The following is a 20,356-nucleotide window of genomic DNA, read 5'->3' as shown; positions in this document are numbered from 1 at the left end:
ATTACTCATGTCAAAGGGTTGGAAGAAAATTCTAGTAATGAAAACCAACTGGAGCACTACTCAATGCACATTAAAATATCATAATAAAATGTAAAACACTGCCTAAATCACCAAAAGCTAACAAGAAGAAATACGGCATGCATAACACCTAAATGACTAAGGCATTTACTGATAAGACACAGAAAACTCTGCATAAAGCATAATTATTAGCCTCGCATCATTATAATGGCAACAACAGAGCTGGAAATAGTTTCCAGGTGAACTATCAGTTCCACCACCATTTCTCAGATTCGTCAAACTTGCTGTGAATGCCTGGATTCATTTAGCTGTCTCTGCTATATGGCAAGAAAGGTGGAGAGCTCATCCAATTTTCCTTTGACAAATGAATCCAAATATTTGCAATGCTGGAAAGTCAATTTGCATGTCAATGACTAATGAATTCTCTGTCAGAATCCATTCCCAACCCGGACTTCCCCAACTCACACACTTTCCTAGTAGGGCTTCCCAGTTCCCACCCCCACCTCGTTTAGCCTTTCCTTCTGGTCACAAAAATTCCTAAAATATTTTGAGAAATTATCTACTTTGGACCCAGAATGAGTAGTTCTTAATGGTATATAATTCTATGAAATGCATAATTCTTCAAATAGTTATTTGAAAGAGCACTTTAAAAAAATCAGCATAATAACATACTTCAAAATAATAACAGTTGGAGCATACAATTTACATTACATACATTTAAGATCAGTAGCAGTTTTGTTTTGGTTTCACTTTGTTCTTGCTTCATTTATTTTCTCAGAATGGTTGAGATGGTCAAAATCTCAAAAACTGTAACTCATTTCCCTCAGTTTATGGATGAGGAAGATCGGGACCAAAGCAATTGCCATGACCAACTATTCCCTAGACTTCAGTCTTTCCTACTGATCTTCTGTCTCCAACACCTCCTAGATTCCTGTCCTTGCTACCTTTGCATCTCTGAACCCAAACAAAGACCCTGTGAGGTCTTTGCATTTTAGGTCTTTTTCATGTCTGTGCATTTATGTTCTTCACATAATGCACTTAATGCATTATGTCATGTGGCTTTCACCATTTTATCTGAAATACTGCAACTAACCTACCAACATTTTATGGGAATAAATAGCCAGGCAGAATTTTAAGACAGTCTGAAGAGGTTTTATGCACCACAAACAGGAGAAAATTATCTTTCCAATGATCTACATTTGAGGCTGACCCTCCAGTGGAGGAGTCCCATAGGCTGTATAAATTTATAGGACTATACATTTGCACAAATTTTCAGGTACACAATTACAAAGTGAAGGAAAGAAAATATCCTTAGCTCAGTTAAAAAACAAAAAACAAGACAAAACAATGAAGCACAAAGGACAAAGCCTAATAAACTTATTTATATTGCTATCCTAATAAAACTCTTCTTTTTTAAAGATTTATTTATTTATTTATGATAGACATAGAGAGAGAGAGTGAGAGGCAGAGGCACAGGAGGAGGGAGAAGCAGGCTCCATGCTGGGAGCCGGATGTGGGACTCGATCCCCGGACTCCAGGATCGCGCCCTGGGCCAAAGGCAGGCGCTAAACCACTGAACCACCCCGGGATCCCAATAAAGCTCTTTTATCATCAAAAATTGATCCCTCTTTGTTCCCTCACATTTTCCTACTCTCGCCAAGCACTTTTCAATGTTCCTCCCAAGGCTCAGCTAATGTCTCTGGAACTCATGGGCTCATGCACTGTTTTAAAGTCTCTCAAGTGCCAATTTGATGCAAACTGTTCTATTCTAAATATTCCTATTTTTTTAAATGTGTTAATAATAATAATTTACAATTTGAAGTCTCAAACAGAGGTTACAGGTCAACAATAAGAGGCATTACAAAATCATAAAACAAAACTTCCTGAAAGAAAGTTTGGAACTGGGGATCCCTGGATGGCTCAGTGGTTGAGCGCCTGCCTACGGCCCAGGGCGTGATCCTGGAGACGGGGGATCCAGTCCCATGTCAGGCTCCCTGCATGGAGCCTGCTTCTCCCTGTGTCTCTGCCTGCCTCTCTCTCTCTCTCTCTCTGTCTCTCATGAATAAATAAATAAAATCTTTAAAAAAAATAACAATTCTTTAAAAAAAAAAAGTTTGGAACTGTAAAGCTATGTGTGATACTGATAAAGTTTTGGAATATAGGTGAGGTTTGGTGGGGTGAGGTCTGGAGCTGAAAACCAGGAAAAAAATTCTTGAGACGTCTTTGGTGCAAAATGGTGGTTTTATTAAAGCAGGGAGATAGGACCCATGGGCAGAAAAGCTGATGCTCCAGGCCTCTAAAGGGTGGCTGATTATATACCAGGGAGTTGGGAGTGGTTTGAGGATAGCATACTCTCTAAGGAATTTTGGAAGCAAGGTTTCCAGGACTTTGAGGGGCTAGCTATTGTTGGGAAAAGGCCACTTATTACTTACTGTCTAACAAAACCCTAGTTATGAGACCTTTCAAATGTATGTCGGTGGGCCATATGCTTGGGGGATGACTGCGAACATGTATCTTGGGGGTTTAGAGATAAAGGGAAATTTCTAAAGGAATTTTTATATGTTAAAGTAGATTTATAGGATCCTCGGGGTTGGGCTAAGATTGCTTTTTGCCCTTAGCAAAGCATTAACATTGAGGCAGTTGAGTCCATAGAGGAATGTCCCTCGGCCTGTTTCAAGGGCTTGTCAATGTGCTGCCCCAGGCTCGCGCCTTGTCCTCAGCTGTGTTCCCCCATCAATACCATGCCATGTAGAGGAATCCCCAGAGTTCATGAAAAGATTGTCATCCCACCTATCACCACCAAAAAAGGCGACTCTCTGTTGGTATTACAATTATCTAAAGGCAAAATGTATCAGAGTGCAACAATGCTCAGAATTCTACTATCTCGGGATGCCTGGTTGGCTCAGTGGTTTAGCATCTGCCTTTGGGTGTGATACCGGGTCGAGGATGGAGTTTGCATTGGGGTCCCCGCAGGGAGCTTGCTTCTCCCTCTGCCTATGTCTCTGCCTCTCTCTCTGTGTCTCTTGTGAATAAATAAATAAAATCTTAAAAAAAAAAAAAGAATTCTAGTATCTTAATTTCCTGCCAAAACTGATGAATTTATAGTCATTTTAGTTTATTACTAGTTTTCGTCTCTGTAGTTATACCTCTAGTCTTTATAAAAGAAAGAGAACATAGAAGATGCATGTTACTCAATTTGCTTTATGAGCAACTTGGTTAAAAACCAGGAATTTCCTGGTGAGTGGTTGGCTCCGTCAACACAGCATGTGACTCTTGATCTCAGGGTCCTGAGTTTGAACCCCACATGGGTGGACAGTTTCCTTAAAATTAAAAAAAATAAAGAAAAAATAAACAGGAATTCCAAAAATGGAAAGATATTTACAAAGGATACTCTTTAACCATTGTATCAGTCTCAGTGGAGACAAGGAGATCTTCTAGAGAACTGACTAGATTAAAATTCCTTTCATAAATCTCATTGGTGTGTTGGTTTTTAAGGCTACTGTGATGTGATGAATTCTATTCCCCCACTCATGTTGAAGTGCTAATCCCCACTACCTATAGATATGACCTCATTTGGAAGTAAGGTCTTTGCAGATGACCAAGTTAACATGAGGTCATTAGGGGGGGCTCTATTCCAGTATGACTATGTTCTTATAAAAAGGAGAAATGTGGACTCACAGACCAACACAGAGAGAGAACACAAGCTGAAGATTGGGGTTCCATCCCAGAAGCCACCAAACTATCAAAAGCGAAGACAGCCCTGGAATGGATCCTTCCCTCATTGACTTCAGAGGAAGGGCTGCCCTACTGCCCTACTGACACCCTGATGTCAGAGGAAGGGCTGCCCTACTGCCCTACTGACACCCTGATGTCAGAGGAAGGGCTGCCCTACTGCCCTACTGACACCCTGATCTTGGACTCCAGAATTGTGAACCAATACGTTTCTGTTGTTGAAGCTGCTCGGTTGCGGTACTGGTTAGAGCAAACTGATAAAGCCATGACAGTATTACCTGTCCTTGCACAGGTAGTGAAACCATGCTTTTCATACTCCACACTTCAAGGAGACCTAAAGGAAATACTAGGAAAGGAATCAGGCTAGTCAGCTGTCTTTGCTCTGCAAATCCAGCTCATTCCAAAATAAACCAAATAAATAGATATGTCTATTTTGTTAACAGACATGTACTTTCGGAATAGCAGTTTGAAGAGAAAGAATAAGCAGCAAAAAGGAAGAAGTAGTGTTCTCTAAATAGAATTAATAATAAATATTTTTAAAACATTTAAAATCACAATTTGATAAATGAGTAAAAGTACTATGATCACACAAATCCTTTCTCATCTATTACTAATCTTCACAGAAGCAGAAAATAATTAATTCTAGTTATCATTATATTGTTCTGGTGGAACTAGAAAGAAAGCATGCTGGTGATATCAAGCTATTGTTCAGACCTCTGACAAAAAGTATACTTAAAGCTAAAAGTGATAGAGAAATTTCAATTTATAAACTATTCTGAAGAAAAAAGCCTATTACATGTTGGACAACTTAGTACACATATTTCACAAAGGAATTAAACATAATCCTATGTCTTATACCAAAGGCAACACTGGGAAAATACACTGAATGATCATGTCCTATCTGAATTATGAAATACACAAAAAACTCACATCCCTGAAAATAACTAAATTGGGAGGTTAGTTGAATTTTTCGAGTACAGTACAGGAAACTAGTTTAATCTTAATGTTTTTCTTCCTATAATCTATTTGATAGTACTGAGGTACAGTATTTTTGTCTATGATTATATTTTCCCATAACCAAAACTAGCTTTACCATTGTGAAATGGATTTTATTCAAATTGTGCCATGTCAAAATGAAATCAAATCAGCTCTTAACATATGAAACATTCCCTTGGACTGAGATCCAACTGAACTATATCTGCCTCCATTAGTTCACATCTATAATTCATATTAGTTGTTCATTTATTATTCATGTAGATACCTTCAGTGCTAAGAAAAAAAATTTCAACTGATCTAATTCAAAATGAGAAAATATCAAAACATGGCGAGGAGGATGTGAAAGTACCTAATACTGCTGAAGAAGGCAGATGCTCAATCGATGAGCCACCCAGGAGCCCCATACATACTTAATTTTTTTTAAAGTGGAACTAGAGGGTATTATGCTGAATGAAGTAAGTCAGTCAAAGAAGGACAAACATTATATGGTCTCATTCATTCAGGGAATATAAAAAATAATGAAAGGGATTAAAGGGGAAAGGAGAGAAAATGAGTGGGAAATATCAGTGAGGGTGACAGAAATGAGAGACTCCTAACTCTGGGAACAAACAAGGGGTAGTGGAAGGGGAGGTGGGCGGGGGACTGAGTGGGGCACTTGAAGCGATTGGGTGGTATACTATATGTTGGCAAATCAAACTCCAATAAAAAATATACAAAAAAAAAAGAAAATATTAAAACAGTGAGAGACTTTCCTTTTAGTAAGTAATTCTACCCATTTACATTGAGATTATTAGGAATTTATATATTTTTATCAATGATTCCTCCCTTTTTTTTTTTTTTTAAAGATTTTACTTATTTTTTCATGAGAGACAGAGAGAGAGAGAGGCAGAGACAGAGGCAGAGGGAGAAGCAGGCTCCATGCAGGGAGCCCAATGTGGGACTCGATCCTGGGACCCCCCGGGATCAGGACCGGAGCTGAAGGCAGATCTCAACTGCTGAGCCACCCAGGTGTCCCAATGATTCCTTCATTTAAAACATTATACATTACTATGCAAAAAAGACTCTATCCATGGTTTAATTATGGTAAACTAATACACACATACAACCCTAGCGGATAATTTCAACAATTGTGTGTCTCTGAACTATTCACACATCAGCAAATGGTATGGGTATTAACATTTTATTGTTCAGCTCTGAGTGATGAAACTAAACTACTCCTGATAGTAATCCTCTTATCTGTCTCCTAGAGTAGGTATCATAGGAAAGGTAAGGAGAATGTTTAGTATTCTCGTGACATCTCAATCAAAGAGCGGGTGTCCTCAACCAGAGCACACAGGTGACTTCTTATTCATCTTTGTAACTGCTGCTTCTGGTGTGAACTCAGAAAATGTTTAATGAAATCTATCCTTGCCTTGTTATAAGAATCAGCATTTTCTACCCTTTATGTCCCTCTAGTGATCCTAATAAAAAGTATTGAAGTTGTATCTTGTAATAGGGGGAAAAATCTCATTACTTTAGTGCTTTGCATACAATAATTTTTTTATTAATGTTGTTGGGCTGACTTGCAGATGAAAGGGGAGGAGTGTGGGGGGATTGCCCTAGAAAAGTAAGATGCAGAAGAGGCAAAAATCAACATTTTTCTGAACAGGGTATCAACCATGTAGAAGGCGGTCTAAATCAATTGTACACATAGTACACACCTGAGTGCCAGGTCATGATGCAGACTAAAGGAAGAGATTTCAGAGTACTGTTTTCTTTACAAGTTAATTCAGGGCTGGAGGAAACTTCATTAAAAGTGTCTACATCACATCTGAACCAACCTGCATTTTCTTACAATTGTGGAATTATTCACTTCAGACATAAATTTGCTAGACCTGCAAATAGTATCTTAAAACAAGAAAACATGCTTTTTCAATCAAATCAGGGTCTTAATGTCATTCTTCTAGATTCAGTCGAAAAATAAATATAGCATTTCACAGAAAAATTTTTATTTATTTATTTATTTATTTTTATTGTAGAGATTATATACAAAAAATGGAAAAATGCTTATGATAATGTTACGGGGAAAAGATGGATACCAAGTTTAAATACGTTAACATTGTGAAAATAAAGATGTCCTTGGAAGAAGAAAAAAATTATAATTACAAATTTGGGTATGAGTGTGGCTTGGATCAGTTAGGGTGCTTTTCATGACAAAGAATAGAAAACCCAATTCACAATGGCTGAAGCAACAAGGAGATTTGTACCAATTTTTAAATTAGTTAATTTTTTAAATTAATTACTGCTATTTTTTTTAATCGCATTGTTTTCCCAAATGTCGGGACAAACTCCAACCATACTTCTAGCAGACCCTGTTGGTTCTCCTCAACAACTACCTTACTTCTTTCCACCAGGGGAGTCCCTAGGTGTTCTGAGATTAATCCTGATTAAACTATCCAATTGTATTAATTGAATTTTCCTTTCCCCAGAGTGCCAGAGGAACATGTGAAGTTCATCACCATGTCCTGGCCAATGAAATGCAGGAAGAAGTAGAGAGGTGGGGGGTGGAATTCTGGAAAGGTTTCTTTGCTCTTTTTGGCAAAGGTGGGAGCCTTTTCTTTCTTCTGCAGGCTATCCTATCTCCTATATATATATATATATATATAGGCTATCCTATCTCCGTGGGAAGCCTGGAATAACCACTATAACTACTAGCCTAAGAATAAAAGTCACACTTAGAAAACAGAGGAGCCAAGAGAATAGCAGAGAAACAGTTGTACCATGTCGGAGCGCAACAAATCTCCTTGTTGCTTCAGCCATTGTGAATTGGGTTTTCTATTCTTTGTCATGAAAAGTACCCTAACTGATCCAAGCCACACTCATACCCAAATTTGTAATTATATTTTTTTTTCTTCTTCCAAAGACATCTTTATTTTCACAATGTTAACATATTTAAACTTGGTATCCATCTTTTCCCCGTAACATTATCATAAGCATTTTTCCATTTTTTGTATATAATCTCTACAATAAAAAAAAATAATAATCTCTACAATTATCACATCGTATCCACCAAATGAAGGGACCTCTGTGTAGTATCTTATAGCTGGATATTTAGGTTTGCCTCCACAATTATGAACCAAATCACTTTTTTTTCCTTTTTAAATATTTTATTTATTTATTTATTTGAGAGAGACAGAGAGAGAAAGCACAAGCACAGGGAGGGACAGAGGGAAAGGGAGCGCTTCACAGGGCTAGATCCCAGGACCTTGAGATCATGACCTGAGCAGAAGACAGCCACTTAACTGAATGAGCCACCCAGGCACCCCTGAACCAAATCACTTTACAAAGATGATGTCAGGGTCGTGAGATCAAGCCTTGTATCCAGCTCCAAGCTCGGCTTGGAGTATGCATGAGATTCTCTCTCCCCTCTCCCTCTGACCCTCCCATTCATTCTCCCTCTCTAAAATAAATAAATAAACCTTTTTTTTTAAAGGCAATAGTAGGGATACCTGGGTGGCTCAGCAGTTTAGTGCCTGCCTTCGGCCCAGGGCGTGATCCCGGGATCCAGGATCGAGTCCCACATTGGGCTCCCTGCATGGAGCCTGCTTCTCCCTCTGCTTGTGTCTCTGCCTCTGTCTCTCTCTCTCTCTCTCCCTCTCTCTCGTGTGTCTCTCATGAATAAATAAATAAAATCTTTTAAAATAATAATAATAAAAAGGCAATAGAAACTAGATATCATTCTTTCTTCTTAAAAAAAAAATCTTCAGACTAGTAAAGAGATAATCCCTCAAAGTATTTTATATCTGCTTTATCCTAAAGAGCAGATTGAGCTCAAAATTCATAATCCAGCCAGGAAATATATCAGATCTGGTATTGCTAATGTCTCTCAGAACCTGCTACACAGAATCAAGATGCAGCAGTTTTTTTAAAAGGGACAGTTTTCAGCCAACTTTTTAATTAATATTCACTTCAAATACCAGATAGAATTCAAAGAGTACAGCCTGTAAACAACTGTCCCATAAGTCTCCCATCTCTGTTTGAATCAGGAGACTGGGGTGGGTACACGCAAATGAGTCATCAGTCACCTACAGCTGAGTTCCACTCGGCTGCTTATCACGCAGAGTAGTTAGTTAGCACAGCATCAGGTTGTCCCATCTGTCATGCCAACTAGTGACCGGAAAGTGATCTTCCCTTCCTAGTCAGGAAGCTCTAAATTACTGCAGGGTATGGGGGTGGGGGGGCAGAATCAGTTGCGTGTTAATTCTTTCTGTAGCAATACAAAAAATAACCTAGCTCACGTGCAGTTAATAATCATATTCTGGTGAACTGGATTGTTATTATCCCACACCAATCAAATGAAAAACAGTGGTACCCTTTCCTAGAATGACACAAAAAGTTCCCATAATGGGCATGCCTTCTGTTTGATCTGACACCTAGCAGAATTAAGTCACAGATGGTGGACTCCATCTACATAATCATCCACCACTATATATTCTAGATGGGTTCTGATGCCCACCTTTGGTTTTCCCAAGTGTGACAAAGGGTCTTCAGCATCCAAATCACATTGACTGCTCTTCAGAAATGCACATTCTCAGGACGCCTGGATGGCTCAGTGGGTTAAGTATCTGCCTTCGGCTCAGGTCATGATCTCAGGGTCCTGGGACGGAGGTGGAGGGAGGCTCATTCTCAGGAATCTAAGATCTAAGGATTACTTAATCAGAGCTTCTGAAGGCTAGAGCCTAGGCATCCACATTTAATAAGTTCCTAGGTGCTTATTATGAGGACAAACTCCCAGGACTCATTTAGGGTATTCCAATCCTCCAAATGATTCTTCATTACTAATTCACAGTTTCATACAATTAGGGCCCAGGCATCACCTTTCTCACTCTCAGACATTTGAGCCACTGGAGTGTCCACGCCCTGCCCTAAGCTCACCTCAGATCTCCCCCTGCGCCCCTTCAACTAGGCTTAGACCAACTCTCTACCTCAAAGGCACCAACTCCCTCATTTCTCTCAATGCAACTAGATCTGGGAATCTGAACTCCAGTTTCTTTTTTGAAGGAGGGATCTTACTACTATAAATGTTCTTTCCTTTTGTTCTAGCTGTTTTTGGTTTTTTTTTTTTTTTTTGGTTTTTTTTTTTTTTTGGTTTTTGTTTGTAAAGAAAAAGGAAAAAAAAAAAAGACCTCTGGATATTTCTAAATCCTAAGATGCAGGAAATCATGTGCATTGGACCAAACATAATTCCCTTCCTTTTTCCTTTCAGACTAGTCCTTAAGCTACAAAATCAGACAGCACATATATTCCTACAGGTTTATATAATTAAAGAACCAGAGCAAAATGAGTTGTGACATGAAAATGTACACTACCTTCTAATGTTGTTGTGAGAATTAAATGAGAAAACTAATATATAAAACGCTTACCTCAGCATTCAGCACAGAGCGAATGCTCAATAAACCCTCGCTGCTACCCCAGGCCAGGTCATTTTGGTAACATGCTCAGAGCCAGAAAAGTTCTTTGAATTAATCTCATCAAAAACTGCTTTTCTGCAGATAAGGAAACCAAAGCTCTGGGAGTTAAGAGTCTTCCCCAAACTACATAGCTACTGCCAGAGCCAAAATGGACACCAGTGTTTTCTAAAGCATAATTCCTTATTTTCGCTACTCCATGATAGCTTTGTTTACTCTCCAAAGTGAAATATAGACCCAAGGCCAGAAAGTCATAAGATTCAGAACATACCAGTCATTTCAAAGGTATAGATCATGCCTCATCAGAAAGTGAGAAGTAAATGAAAGGATAGGAAGCTCGGGTTATCAAGATGGGGTTTGTGAAAGTAATTAATTATTATATAGCCAGCTAAATTGTTTTCCTGTTGGGGGGGGTGCATGCATTTATCTCCCATCTTGGGTGGTTTCTTTTGTTTCTCTTGTGTACAATCACTTTGCCCCAGGAAGTACTGCACGAAGGACGATTATGCAGTGTTTGGGATTCTGGTCTGGTGAGAATTAGCTAAGAACATAAAAACATCACAAAGAGTCTATGGTGCTGTTGGATTTAAATTTCTATTCAACACAAGGGGGGAAACATAGAATAACCAGTCTCCTCATTTGGAATATAAAGTTAAAGGAATTCTGTGTGAAAAAGAGAGCAATTTATCACTATTGTGTTTTAACTTTGAATTCCATTCTTCTTTCAGTATATACACACACACACAGATATCTCCAAAATATACATTTAAAAATATGAAATACCAGGCAGCGCCTGGCTCAGCGGTTTAGCGCCGCCTTGAGCCGGGCGTGATCCTGGAGACCCCGGATTGAGTCCCACGTTGGGCTCCCTGCATGGAGCCTGCTTCTCCCTCTGCCTGTCTCTGCCTCTCTCTCTCCTTCTGTGTCTCTCATGAATAAATAAATAAAATCTTTTAAAAAATAAATAAAAATATGAAATATATTACAATAACAGGAAAGTGAAAAAATTCCCAGTGTTTGCTAAACATGATATTTTACTATAAGTAATCTCTTACAGTAAATAATGAGACAAGGCTAGGGTTCTTTGCCTGATATCACCTCAGTTTTTTTTATAACCACATTGGCATTCTGTCCATGAAACACGAACATAGCAATGACTTCATACTCCAGGATGAAGGATAATTGATCTTAACCTTCCTATCACTTTTCTTTAACTCAAGGCTAATGCAATAAATGTCTTAGATAAATAAAAATGTCTGTAGAAAAAAAAATGGCACTATGAGAGCCAACCTCCAAATTACCTCCAAAAGGTACAAAGTATAACATATCTCAGAACCCCAGTTCATGAAACCTTTGCCCTGTAGCTTAGACATAAAGCTCCCAAGAAGATGTTTGAAGGAAAATTCAAACTTTGAAGGACATAAAGTCCCCCCCACCCCCCAGCTATTAAAGAAGGGGGTTGTGGGGCCTGGGCGAAGCCCTAATGTTAAACAAAACCCCAACAACTCAAAATGAAGCCCCGTTCAAAGGCAGATCATTTACACACATTAAACCTATTACTATGTTTTCATTGTACCATAAAACCAAGACATCTTAGGGAACTTTTTCTCTTGATGTTACCAACTAATCCCAATTGCCCATAAATAACGTATACAGGTTAAAAAAAAAAATGGCATTCTTGAAAACTGCATTTGAGGATATCAAGTTGCTTCTTCCCTAAGATAGTTACTATCTCTTTTTCCTTTCTTCTCTCTTCACTCACTGACTATATTCGCCAAATTGTGCCCCAGAATGGGAACATCATTTTGACAAGCTGGATTCTGGCTGGGAAATTTTGCCACATTTTTTCAGAGGTCAATGATGAGAGAGTGAAGGCAAAAATGTACCACCTTCCTCCAGACAGACCCCAAACAGGGGTCTACCAGGAGGGGGGAAAGGTTACTGGTTGTCATATCAGGTCTAATATTTCCCTTTCCCAAACAAGTAATTAGACCGCATCCCCCTTTGACTTTGCCTCTTTCAGGTAAATACGGTAACACCCTGAAGGCGAGGCGAGGCGAGGCGACCTGGAGAGCGCGCGTCCACCCCCCGCACACACCTCCCCTCCCCCTACTAGTGCGCGTGCACACACACACACACACACACACACACACACACAGCGGCCAGAGCCCACCTCCAGGAACGCGGGGCGCAGCACCTTGCACAAAACTACCCCGCGCAGCCTCACGCACAAAGCTCGCCTCGGCAACTCGGAGTCCCGGTGCCGAGGTGCGGGCGGGTACCCGGGCGGGGGCAGGGACGTCTGGGGGCCGCGGCGGGGCCACTCACCGCGCCTGCAGTCGCAGTAGCCCCAGTCCGCCCGGCCGCGGCCGCCGCCGTAGAAGCACCGGGGAGCGCCCGCGCCGTCCGGGCTCCTGCACAAGCTGTGGCGCTGCCCTCGCGGCCGAGCCCAGCCCGCCGGGGGCGAGCGCTCCGGGAAGGGCGGCACCTCCGCCCGGCGCAGGCAAGGGGCGCCGGAGTCCGTCACGTTGACCCGGGGCTCGCCGGCCGGGCAGTCCCCGCGGAGGGGCCGCGGCGCGCGCGGGGGCCGCTGCGGGGCGGCGAGGTGGGAAGGGCGCCGGGGCCCCGGAGCGGGCGCGGGGCGGGAGCGGCGGGGCGGGGGGTGACTGCGGACGAGATCCAAGCCCATCACTTCGGGGAGCGCCCCCAACACCAGAGCCACCGCGAGGCGGGCGAGCGTCATGGTGCCAGAGCCGCAGGCTTCGGTCCATGCTCCCCGGCTCCTCCGCTCCTGCGGGGGGGGGAGGGGGCGGGGCCGCGGCGTCCCTCGAGGCCCCCCTCGAGTCTCCTCCCGCCCCCCGCACCTCGCCTCCCGCCGCGGCTCCGGCGCTGAGCCTCCGCCGCTGCCCCTCGGAAGCCGAGAGGACCCGGGCGAGGAGGCGCGGGCCGGCGCGGGTGGTGGGGCCTGAGCCCCAGGTCGGGGCGGAGCACGAGCCCGGGAACTCTGCCCCCTGGCTGCGGGCGCCGGCGCGGGCGTGCGGGAGCCGGCCCCCCCACCCCCTCCCCCCGCTCGGACCCCCCCCCGCTCGGCCCTCCGCCCGGGCCCCCCGCGGAACACCCCCCGGACCCCCGCCCGGGCCCCCTCCCCTCCGCCCGGACCCCCGCCAGGAATCCCCTCGGAGCCCTGCTCGGACCCCGCCCCCCGCTCGGCCCTCCGCCCGGACCCCCCGCCCGGACCCCCGCCCGGGCCCCCTCCCCTCCGCCCGGACTCCCGTTCAGACCCCCGCCCGGACCCCTGCTCGGACCCCCGGCCCCCTCGCTCGGCCCTCCGCCCGGGCCCCCCCGCGGAACCCCCCCCGGACCCCCGTTCGGACCCCCCGCCCGGACCCCTTCCCGGGCCCCCTCCCCTCCGCCCGGACCCCCGTTCAGACCCCCGCCCGGACCCCTGCTCGGACCCCCGCCCCCCCCCGCTCGGCCCTCCGCCCGGACACCCCCCGCTCGGAACACCCCCCCCCCCCGGACCTCCCGGGGCCGCCCCCGCCCCCGCCCCCGCCCCCAGCCGGCTCCGGGCCTCGGCGTCGCGGTCCCCGGCCACAAGCCCAGGGAGCGGGGGCGGGGGAAGGTCTTGGCCGCGCCTTGCCCGAGGGCAGCACCGCCGCGCCGGCTGGGGCTCTGGGGCTCGCAGGCAGGCACCAGCCCCTGCAGCATCTCCCCTCCGCTGCCCGCGCCGGGTCTCGTTTTCCGGGTCTTGGAATCTTCGGAGGGACGTGTGGACGGACCCGGTCGCAGCTGTGCCCTGACAAGTCCCAGGATAAAAGTTTAAAAAGCGCACGAGGAACGATGAAGCCCTTTCTACTGGAGTGAGCGCGCCTCAAGGCCACGACGCTTCACTGAGCTTCAGATCCCGGTGCTTAACGCTGTACCCAACGCTTCTTAGGCTCCAATAAACATTGGCTGAAATTAAATTCCTGAACTGACCCAGGGAGAGGAGTTTGAGCCTTTCTACTTCCTGCCTCCCACTTTCCACCGGGTGCCCTGGCCGACACCAGTTGTTTGGTTATTACTGGGATTCACTGAGGCCCTCTTAATACCAAATTTCCTTTCTAACCAGAGAAGACTTCATCCGTCCGGGTCTCCGTCCTGTCCAAAAATCCATCCCTCTAACACCTGTCTCGCTTTTGCAGGGCAACGAACTGGAGTTAAGCCTACACATTTGCCTCTCCAAAGCAGGCTCGCTGCTGGCAGTTTTGAAGCCACCCTGTTGGCCTGACCATATTTTAGTAGAGCCTTTAAACGGCTCCACTCATCATCCTAAAACAAGTTAGCTTCGAATTTTTTATAAATCACTGGAGTTGGGTATCTTAGGATTTCTCCTTTCAGTGGTTCCTGGCCATGCTGCTGAAGCTAAACAAGGAAAAAGAAGGCCAAAGAGACGATAATATTTTCTTTCTGGTAATCATTTTTTAAGTGCAAGGGAGGACTACTATCCCGTAATTTAATGTACCCTGAAGAAAATCTGAGTATAACTTAAACATTCATTGTTAAAACCTAGGTTTCTTTCTTTCAAGATTTTATTTATTCATGAAAGACATAGAGAGAAAGAGAGGCAGAGACACAGGCAGAGGGACAAGCAGGCTCCATGTGGGGACCTCAGGATCACGCAGCCCTGGGCTGAAGGCAGACACTAACCCGCTGAGCCACCCAGGGATCCCCAAAACCTAGGTTTCAATTAGAAACTGATTTTCTGGGAATCCCTGGGTGGCTCAGCGGTTTAGCGCCTGCCTTTGGCCCAGGGCGTGATCCTGGAGTCCTGGGATCAAGTCCCACATTGGGCTCCCTGCACGGAGCCTGCTTCTCCCTCTGCCTGTGTCTCTGCCTCTCTCTCTCTCTGTGTCTTTCATGAATAAATAAATAAATAAAATCTTAAAAAAAAACCCACTGATTTTCTTCTCTAACCTAGCTCAAATAATCCATTTTAGTTTAACTTTTGTGAATTATTTTCTTGATTTTCCCCACTCCTATTTAACTAAATATTTAATTTTATTTCAGTATGAATTGGGTAAAAAGAGTATTAGGAATCCCAAGATGTATTTGTCAAATCAAGATGCTCGTATGCACTATTTTAGGGTTTTCTTTAACTAAACTAATTTTTCTGGCTCCAAAAGCATAATTAAAAGGGTACTTGTAGAAGAGAGGTTGATTAACCTACTTTAGAATTCACCAATCACAGATTCTTGATATAATAGGCGGCAATTCTAATAGGAGTTGTCCACCTGTTTCTCTACCTTCTGCCTTGGGATTCTGGCTGCCTTGCTTAGATCTTGTTGCCCTCCCTCCCCTGCGTGGCTCCTCCACCAATTATTTTCACACTCGGTGGGGGTCTGCTGGCAGACCTAGTTCCTATACATCTGTGTACCTTGAAGAGGGTGAAATCATGAGAGAGAAGGGAGTAAAAGAGAAGATTGTTGGAACTCAGCTCCAGAGGGGAGAGAGGAGAGATGCCTGGGCAGGCTGGCCTCTCCTCCAGCCCCCTGTACTACTTAAGAGCTAAAGATTTTCCAAGGTCGACTTATATTTAACAGATTATAAAGCTGACACAGACAAAGTGGAGTTACCCACAGAAGATTCTACATCTGGATTTAATAATGTAGGTTTTAAAACATCTTTCCTAGACAATAAAATTGCATTTATGTAATTGGACTATGAATTTAGGGGCCTCGATTTGGGTTTTATCCTCTATTTGACAGGCAAAATATGACCTAAACAAACTTATCCTTTACATATCACTTCCCTCCTCTGCTAATATTTTCCTTCCCTCTCTTCTTTCATTCCTCCTTGCTGCTACCAACATGCAGACATTTAGGATATCCAGGCTCAGTCAAATCCGTGAAATGCATTTCTTTCTCCCACCCCACCACATTGCAGCATGTGTGCGAGGGGAGGAGGGGGGTTTGCAAGGAGAAATTCCCTCCTGTCTGGATTAGTCAGGACCTAGCCACAGATCCCTCCTCAGATTCTCATCACCTCATATCACAGATATCAAAGCCAAAGGAAAGGGGAGTCACCTCCATCTTGTTACAGCTGCAAAACCCCTTTGCTGATTTTTTTTTTTTTTTTTTTTGCCTTGCAATCCCTTCGGCAGCAAAAAGGAGCAAGGAAAAGGAACTGAAAGAAATTAGTATTTGACACCTTGCAGGCATTCCCCTACCACAACACTTAGAAGGCCCCAGGAGGTCCCCTATAATACCCCTTGTCAGTTCTGTGACCTCCCGGATTCCATCATGCAACCTCATTGATTCGAGTCCCAAGAGCTCAACTACCCACAGCCTCTCGGCTTAAAACCTAAAAAAGTGAACAGGGGCATCTGCTTGCTCGTATCACAGCAGGGAGTCTTGGGGATAGGCGTGGGGTACATATATAACTATGTTTTATGTATATAAACATTTGGTTTTATGGTTGTTTAGGAAATGATTTTACTTCACATGTGTGATGGGTTGAATAGCTCTTGTATTTGGAAATACAACCAATATGCATATTATTTTTACAGAGTTCCAAAAATCAGTATACAAAATAACTTTTGGAAAAGTTCCATTTGCAATTTGGGTACTGCCTGTATTTGGAAAAGCTAAGTTTTTGAACATATGGCATAAAATCAGCATTTACTTGTACAATTCCAAGCGCAAAAAAATTTGTTAAAAGAACACTGAGCACTGCTCTTTCACATAAAAGGAAAAAAATATCAAATTATATGAAAGCCTGTGTGGGGGCCATGGGAGATTTGAAATTATAAGACATTATCAGGCTGTTAGAGCAGAGGAATACAATAAGAGAATAATATATTTAGCTAAACGTTTAAGAAAATAAAAGGTCCAGAAACAGATGATGAATTGCTAAATGAATGGTACAGTGATTCAGAGGCAGATGTCTACAGCTAGCAGGAGGTCTCTGGCAGCGGAGGGCCCACATTCTTCTCTGCCAGCCTTCAGTCATAAAGATGTCTGAGGACCCACAACTGCAACAGCAGCCCTAAATATAACAGTATATAAATACATATATGGACTGTATATAGTGTTGAAGAGCAAAAGATAAGTTCTGCTTAAGTCATTTGATCTCTATTTTTCTCATTATTTAAAATTGAATTTTCAAAAGAAAAGAACAAAGTACCTTTTTAAAATTTTGATTTTAAAAAAAAGATTTTATTTTGAGTACTCTCTAACACCCAACATGGAGCTTGAACTCAGAACCCTGAGATTAAGCGTCACGTGCTTTTCTACAATGATTAATAAATGGAACTTACCCAGAGAAACAAACAAACAAAAAAAAGAGTTCCATGCTCCACCAACTGATCCAGTCAGGCACCCTAAAATTTTTATATTTTTAAAATTTTATATAATATAAATATAAAATATAAATATTTTTAAAATATAAATATTTTAAAATATAAATATAAAATATAAATATTTTATAAATTATAAAATATAATTTTATTGGTATAATCTCTATATGGAAACTAATCCTACAGATTCATTTTCAGTATTAGTCGAATAATACATACTAAGAGATGAGGAGTATATATAACATATATTTTATATATATCTCAAAAATATATAGTTACTATAGCTTTGGAATCAAACCAATGCTCAGTCTGGCCTAGTTCTTCCTATGGGATCTGTGGTGAGTTCCCTTACTTCCCTAAGCCACCGGCTTGACAAGAGGGACAATAATAGTACTTGCATGATAAATCTCTGCGTGGAGTAACGATATAATGCATATAAACTGTTGAACATAGTACTTAAAAAATGCCAACTATGGTACAGTAGAATATTCTCAGTAACTGCTTTTGAACTCTTAACCACTCAAATTAAGTCACCCCAGTGAGAACCTGCCTAAACAAAGCACGAAGTGTGTACAGAGCTCCCTTCCCACCCAGCTTGTACCTCTTAGTTACTGCGCCTCAGTAATTCCCCTCTTGGATGAATGACAAACACAAGGCTGCTCTAGCTCCACTCACTGGAGCATTTGTCTTCTCTGATGTGTTGGCTTTCTCTACCCCTCAACAAGTTTGGTCCCCGAAAGCCAATGAAACACTAAGTATTTTGAGTTAAAACACTTTTCCTGAGGAGTTTGCCGAAGCATAATGAGTGGTTTTCAAACCCCTCAGTTGCAGGTGGGCTGTGGCCGCAGATGAAAAGAATAAAGATTGGAAGAAAAACAACACTAGAACTTCTTGCCAGTGATCTGAGAATCACAGAACCTAGTGCTGAAAAGGAGTTAGAGCTCCAATTTTCTGTCAAATGCAGCAATCCTTCTCCAAGTGAACTTCTAGCTTTTTCTTGAAAAAAAAAATTTTTTTTTAAAGATTTTATTTATTTATGGGATCCGTGGGTGGCTCAGTGGTTTGGCGCCTGCCTTTGGCCCAGGGCACGATCCTGGAGTCCTGAGATCAAGTCCCACATCGGGCTCCCTGCATGGAGCCTGCTTCTCCCTCTGCCTGTGTCTCTCGTGAATAAATAAATAAAATCTTTTTTTTTAAAGATTTATTTATTCATGATAGATATATACATATATAGAGAGAGGCAGAGACACAGGCAGAGGGAGAAGCAGGCTCCATGCAGGGAGCCCGATGTGGGACTCGATCCCGGGACTCCAGGATCACGCCCTGAGCCTATGGCAGGCACTAAACCACTGAGCTACCCAGGGATCCTTCTTTCTTGAAAACTATTGATGGAGCAAATTCTTACTTGGGAGCCAGCATACTCCATCTCTAAAAAGACCAAATTGGCTCCCGAGCTTCTCCCAGGGTGGCCGTGCGGGAGGAGGCTGTGATGGCTGATGAGATCGCCAAGGCTCAGGCTGCCCAGCCTGGAGGTGACACAATTTTCGGAAAGATCATCCGCAAGGAAATCCCAGCCAAAATTATTTTTGAGGATGACCAATGTCTTGCTTTCCATGACAGTTCTCCTCAAGCACCAACTCATTTTCTGGTGATACCCAAGAAACATATATCCCAGATTTCTGTAGCAGAAGATGATGATGAAAGTCTTCTTGGACATTTAATGATTGTTGGCAGGAAATGTGCTGCTGATCTGGGCCTGAAGAAAGGTTATCGAATGGTGGTGAATGTGGGTTCAGATGGGGGACAGTCTGTCCATCATGTTCATCTCCATGTTCTTGGAGGCCAGCAGATGAATTGACCTCCTGGTTAAACACGTTTTAGGGATAGTTTTCCTTTCTCTAGGCAATGGTCAATATTTCTAAGTTCCAGTATGTTAAACAGTATACTTACTTTTGCCTGTGTATGGATAGATTGAAGAAATAATTTTTAAAACCCATACATAATAAAAGACAATGTTGCATGGTTAAAAAAAGAAAGACCAATTGTTGGAAAAATCTCTCCTTTCACTGAGCTAGAAACCTAACTGACCTCGCTGTGATTCAGGTAAATTGATTCAGTATCCATTTAGAATCCAGCAGACCTAGGTTCAAATCCCTGTTTTTTGTTTCTTGGCCTCCAAGGGGTACTTAAAGACTCTCCCCCATTTCTTATAGATATATATTTTTAAGATTTTATTTATTTATTCATGAGAGACACACAGAAAGAGGCAGAGACATAGGCAGAGGGAGAAGCAGGGTCCTCACAGGGAGCTAATTGTAAAAAGCCTGCCTTTGTCTAGGCTTGTCTTCCATGCATAAATGTCCTCTGGAGAACTCATTGCCTGAGAATGGGGGTGAAATATGGCATGTGGGTAGAGGTGGAGGTAGGATATAGGGATCCTGGCTCCCTACTTATCAATCACTGCTAACCTCTCTAAATACAGTTTGCTTATCTGTAATACAGAGAGAACAATTCTACTTAACAGAATTGTAAGAATTAGAAACAGTATGTTAAGTGCTAGACACTGAACAAATGACAATTATCAGGACTTTTCGGCTTCTTCTAGGAGCCAAATGGCAGCCAATAAACAGTCACTGAACAAATGTAAATGAGCTTAAAAAATGTTTTTGGGCAGTATAGTAGTATAGTGACTACAAAAGGATCACAAACTAGCAGCTAGTAGGATGAACATGCCATCCAGATATATTTTATTTGATATAGGACTATTTTAAAGTTGATTTTCATGCATTTTAAAAATCAGTTGTTTGTTTGCAAAATTATGGACTAC

General features: G+C 42.9%; 2 protein-coding genes across 2 annotated transcripts in view; one reads left to right on the top strand and one right to left on the bottom strand.

Moving 5' to 3' along the window:
• Nucleotides 1–12,999, bottom strand: part of PRSS12 (serine protease 12) — a 78,336-nt gene extending 65,337 nt beyond the window's left edge. Inside the window, exon 1 of the mRNA XM_038581776.1 lies at nt 12,522–12,999. Within this exon, the coding sequence (XP_038437704.1) occupies nt 12,522–12,936 (415 nt within the window). The 5' untranslated portion in view covers nt 12,937–12,999. The remainder of the gene's footprint in view (nt 1–12,521) is intronic.
• Nucleotides 13,000–19,018: 6,019 nt separating this feature from the next.
• On the top strand, nt 19,019–19,565 carry LOC100684571 (histidine triad nucleotide-binding protein 1-like). The gene has a single exon (XM_038581772.1). It carries the CDS (start codon nt 19,019–19,021, stop codon nt 19,385–19,387), a length of 369 nt encoding a protein of 122 aa, XP_038437700.1. The 3' UTR covers nt 19,388–19,565.
• The last annotated feature ends 791 nt before the right edge of the window (nt 19,566–20,356 follow it).

This window comes from Canis lupus, chromosome 32 (assembly GCF_011100685.1).
Source record: "Canis lupus familiaris isolate Mischka breed German Shepherd chromosome 32, alternate assembly UU_Cfam_GSD_1.0, whole genome shotgun sequence".
Taxonomy (NCBI): Eukaryota; Metazoa; Chordata; class Mammalia; order Carnivora; family Canidae; genus Canis; species Canis lupus.
The sequence above is the reverse complement of the archived record's forward strand: the minus strand, read 5'-3'. Positions and strand labels throughout refer to the sequence as shown.

Bases quoted from the DNA above. Each gene is read 5' to 3' on its own strand.
- LOC100684571 (XM_038581772.1), top strand. From the start codon at position 19,019: ATGGCTGATGAGATCGCCAAGGCTCAGGCTGCCCAGCCTGGAGGTGAC.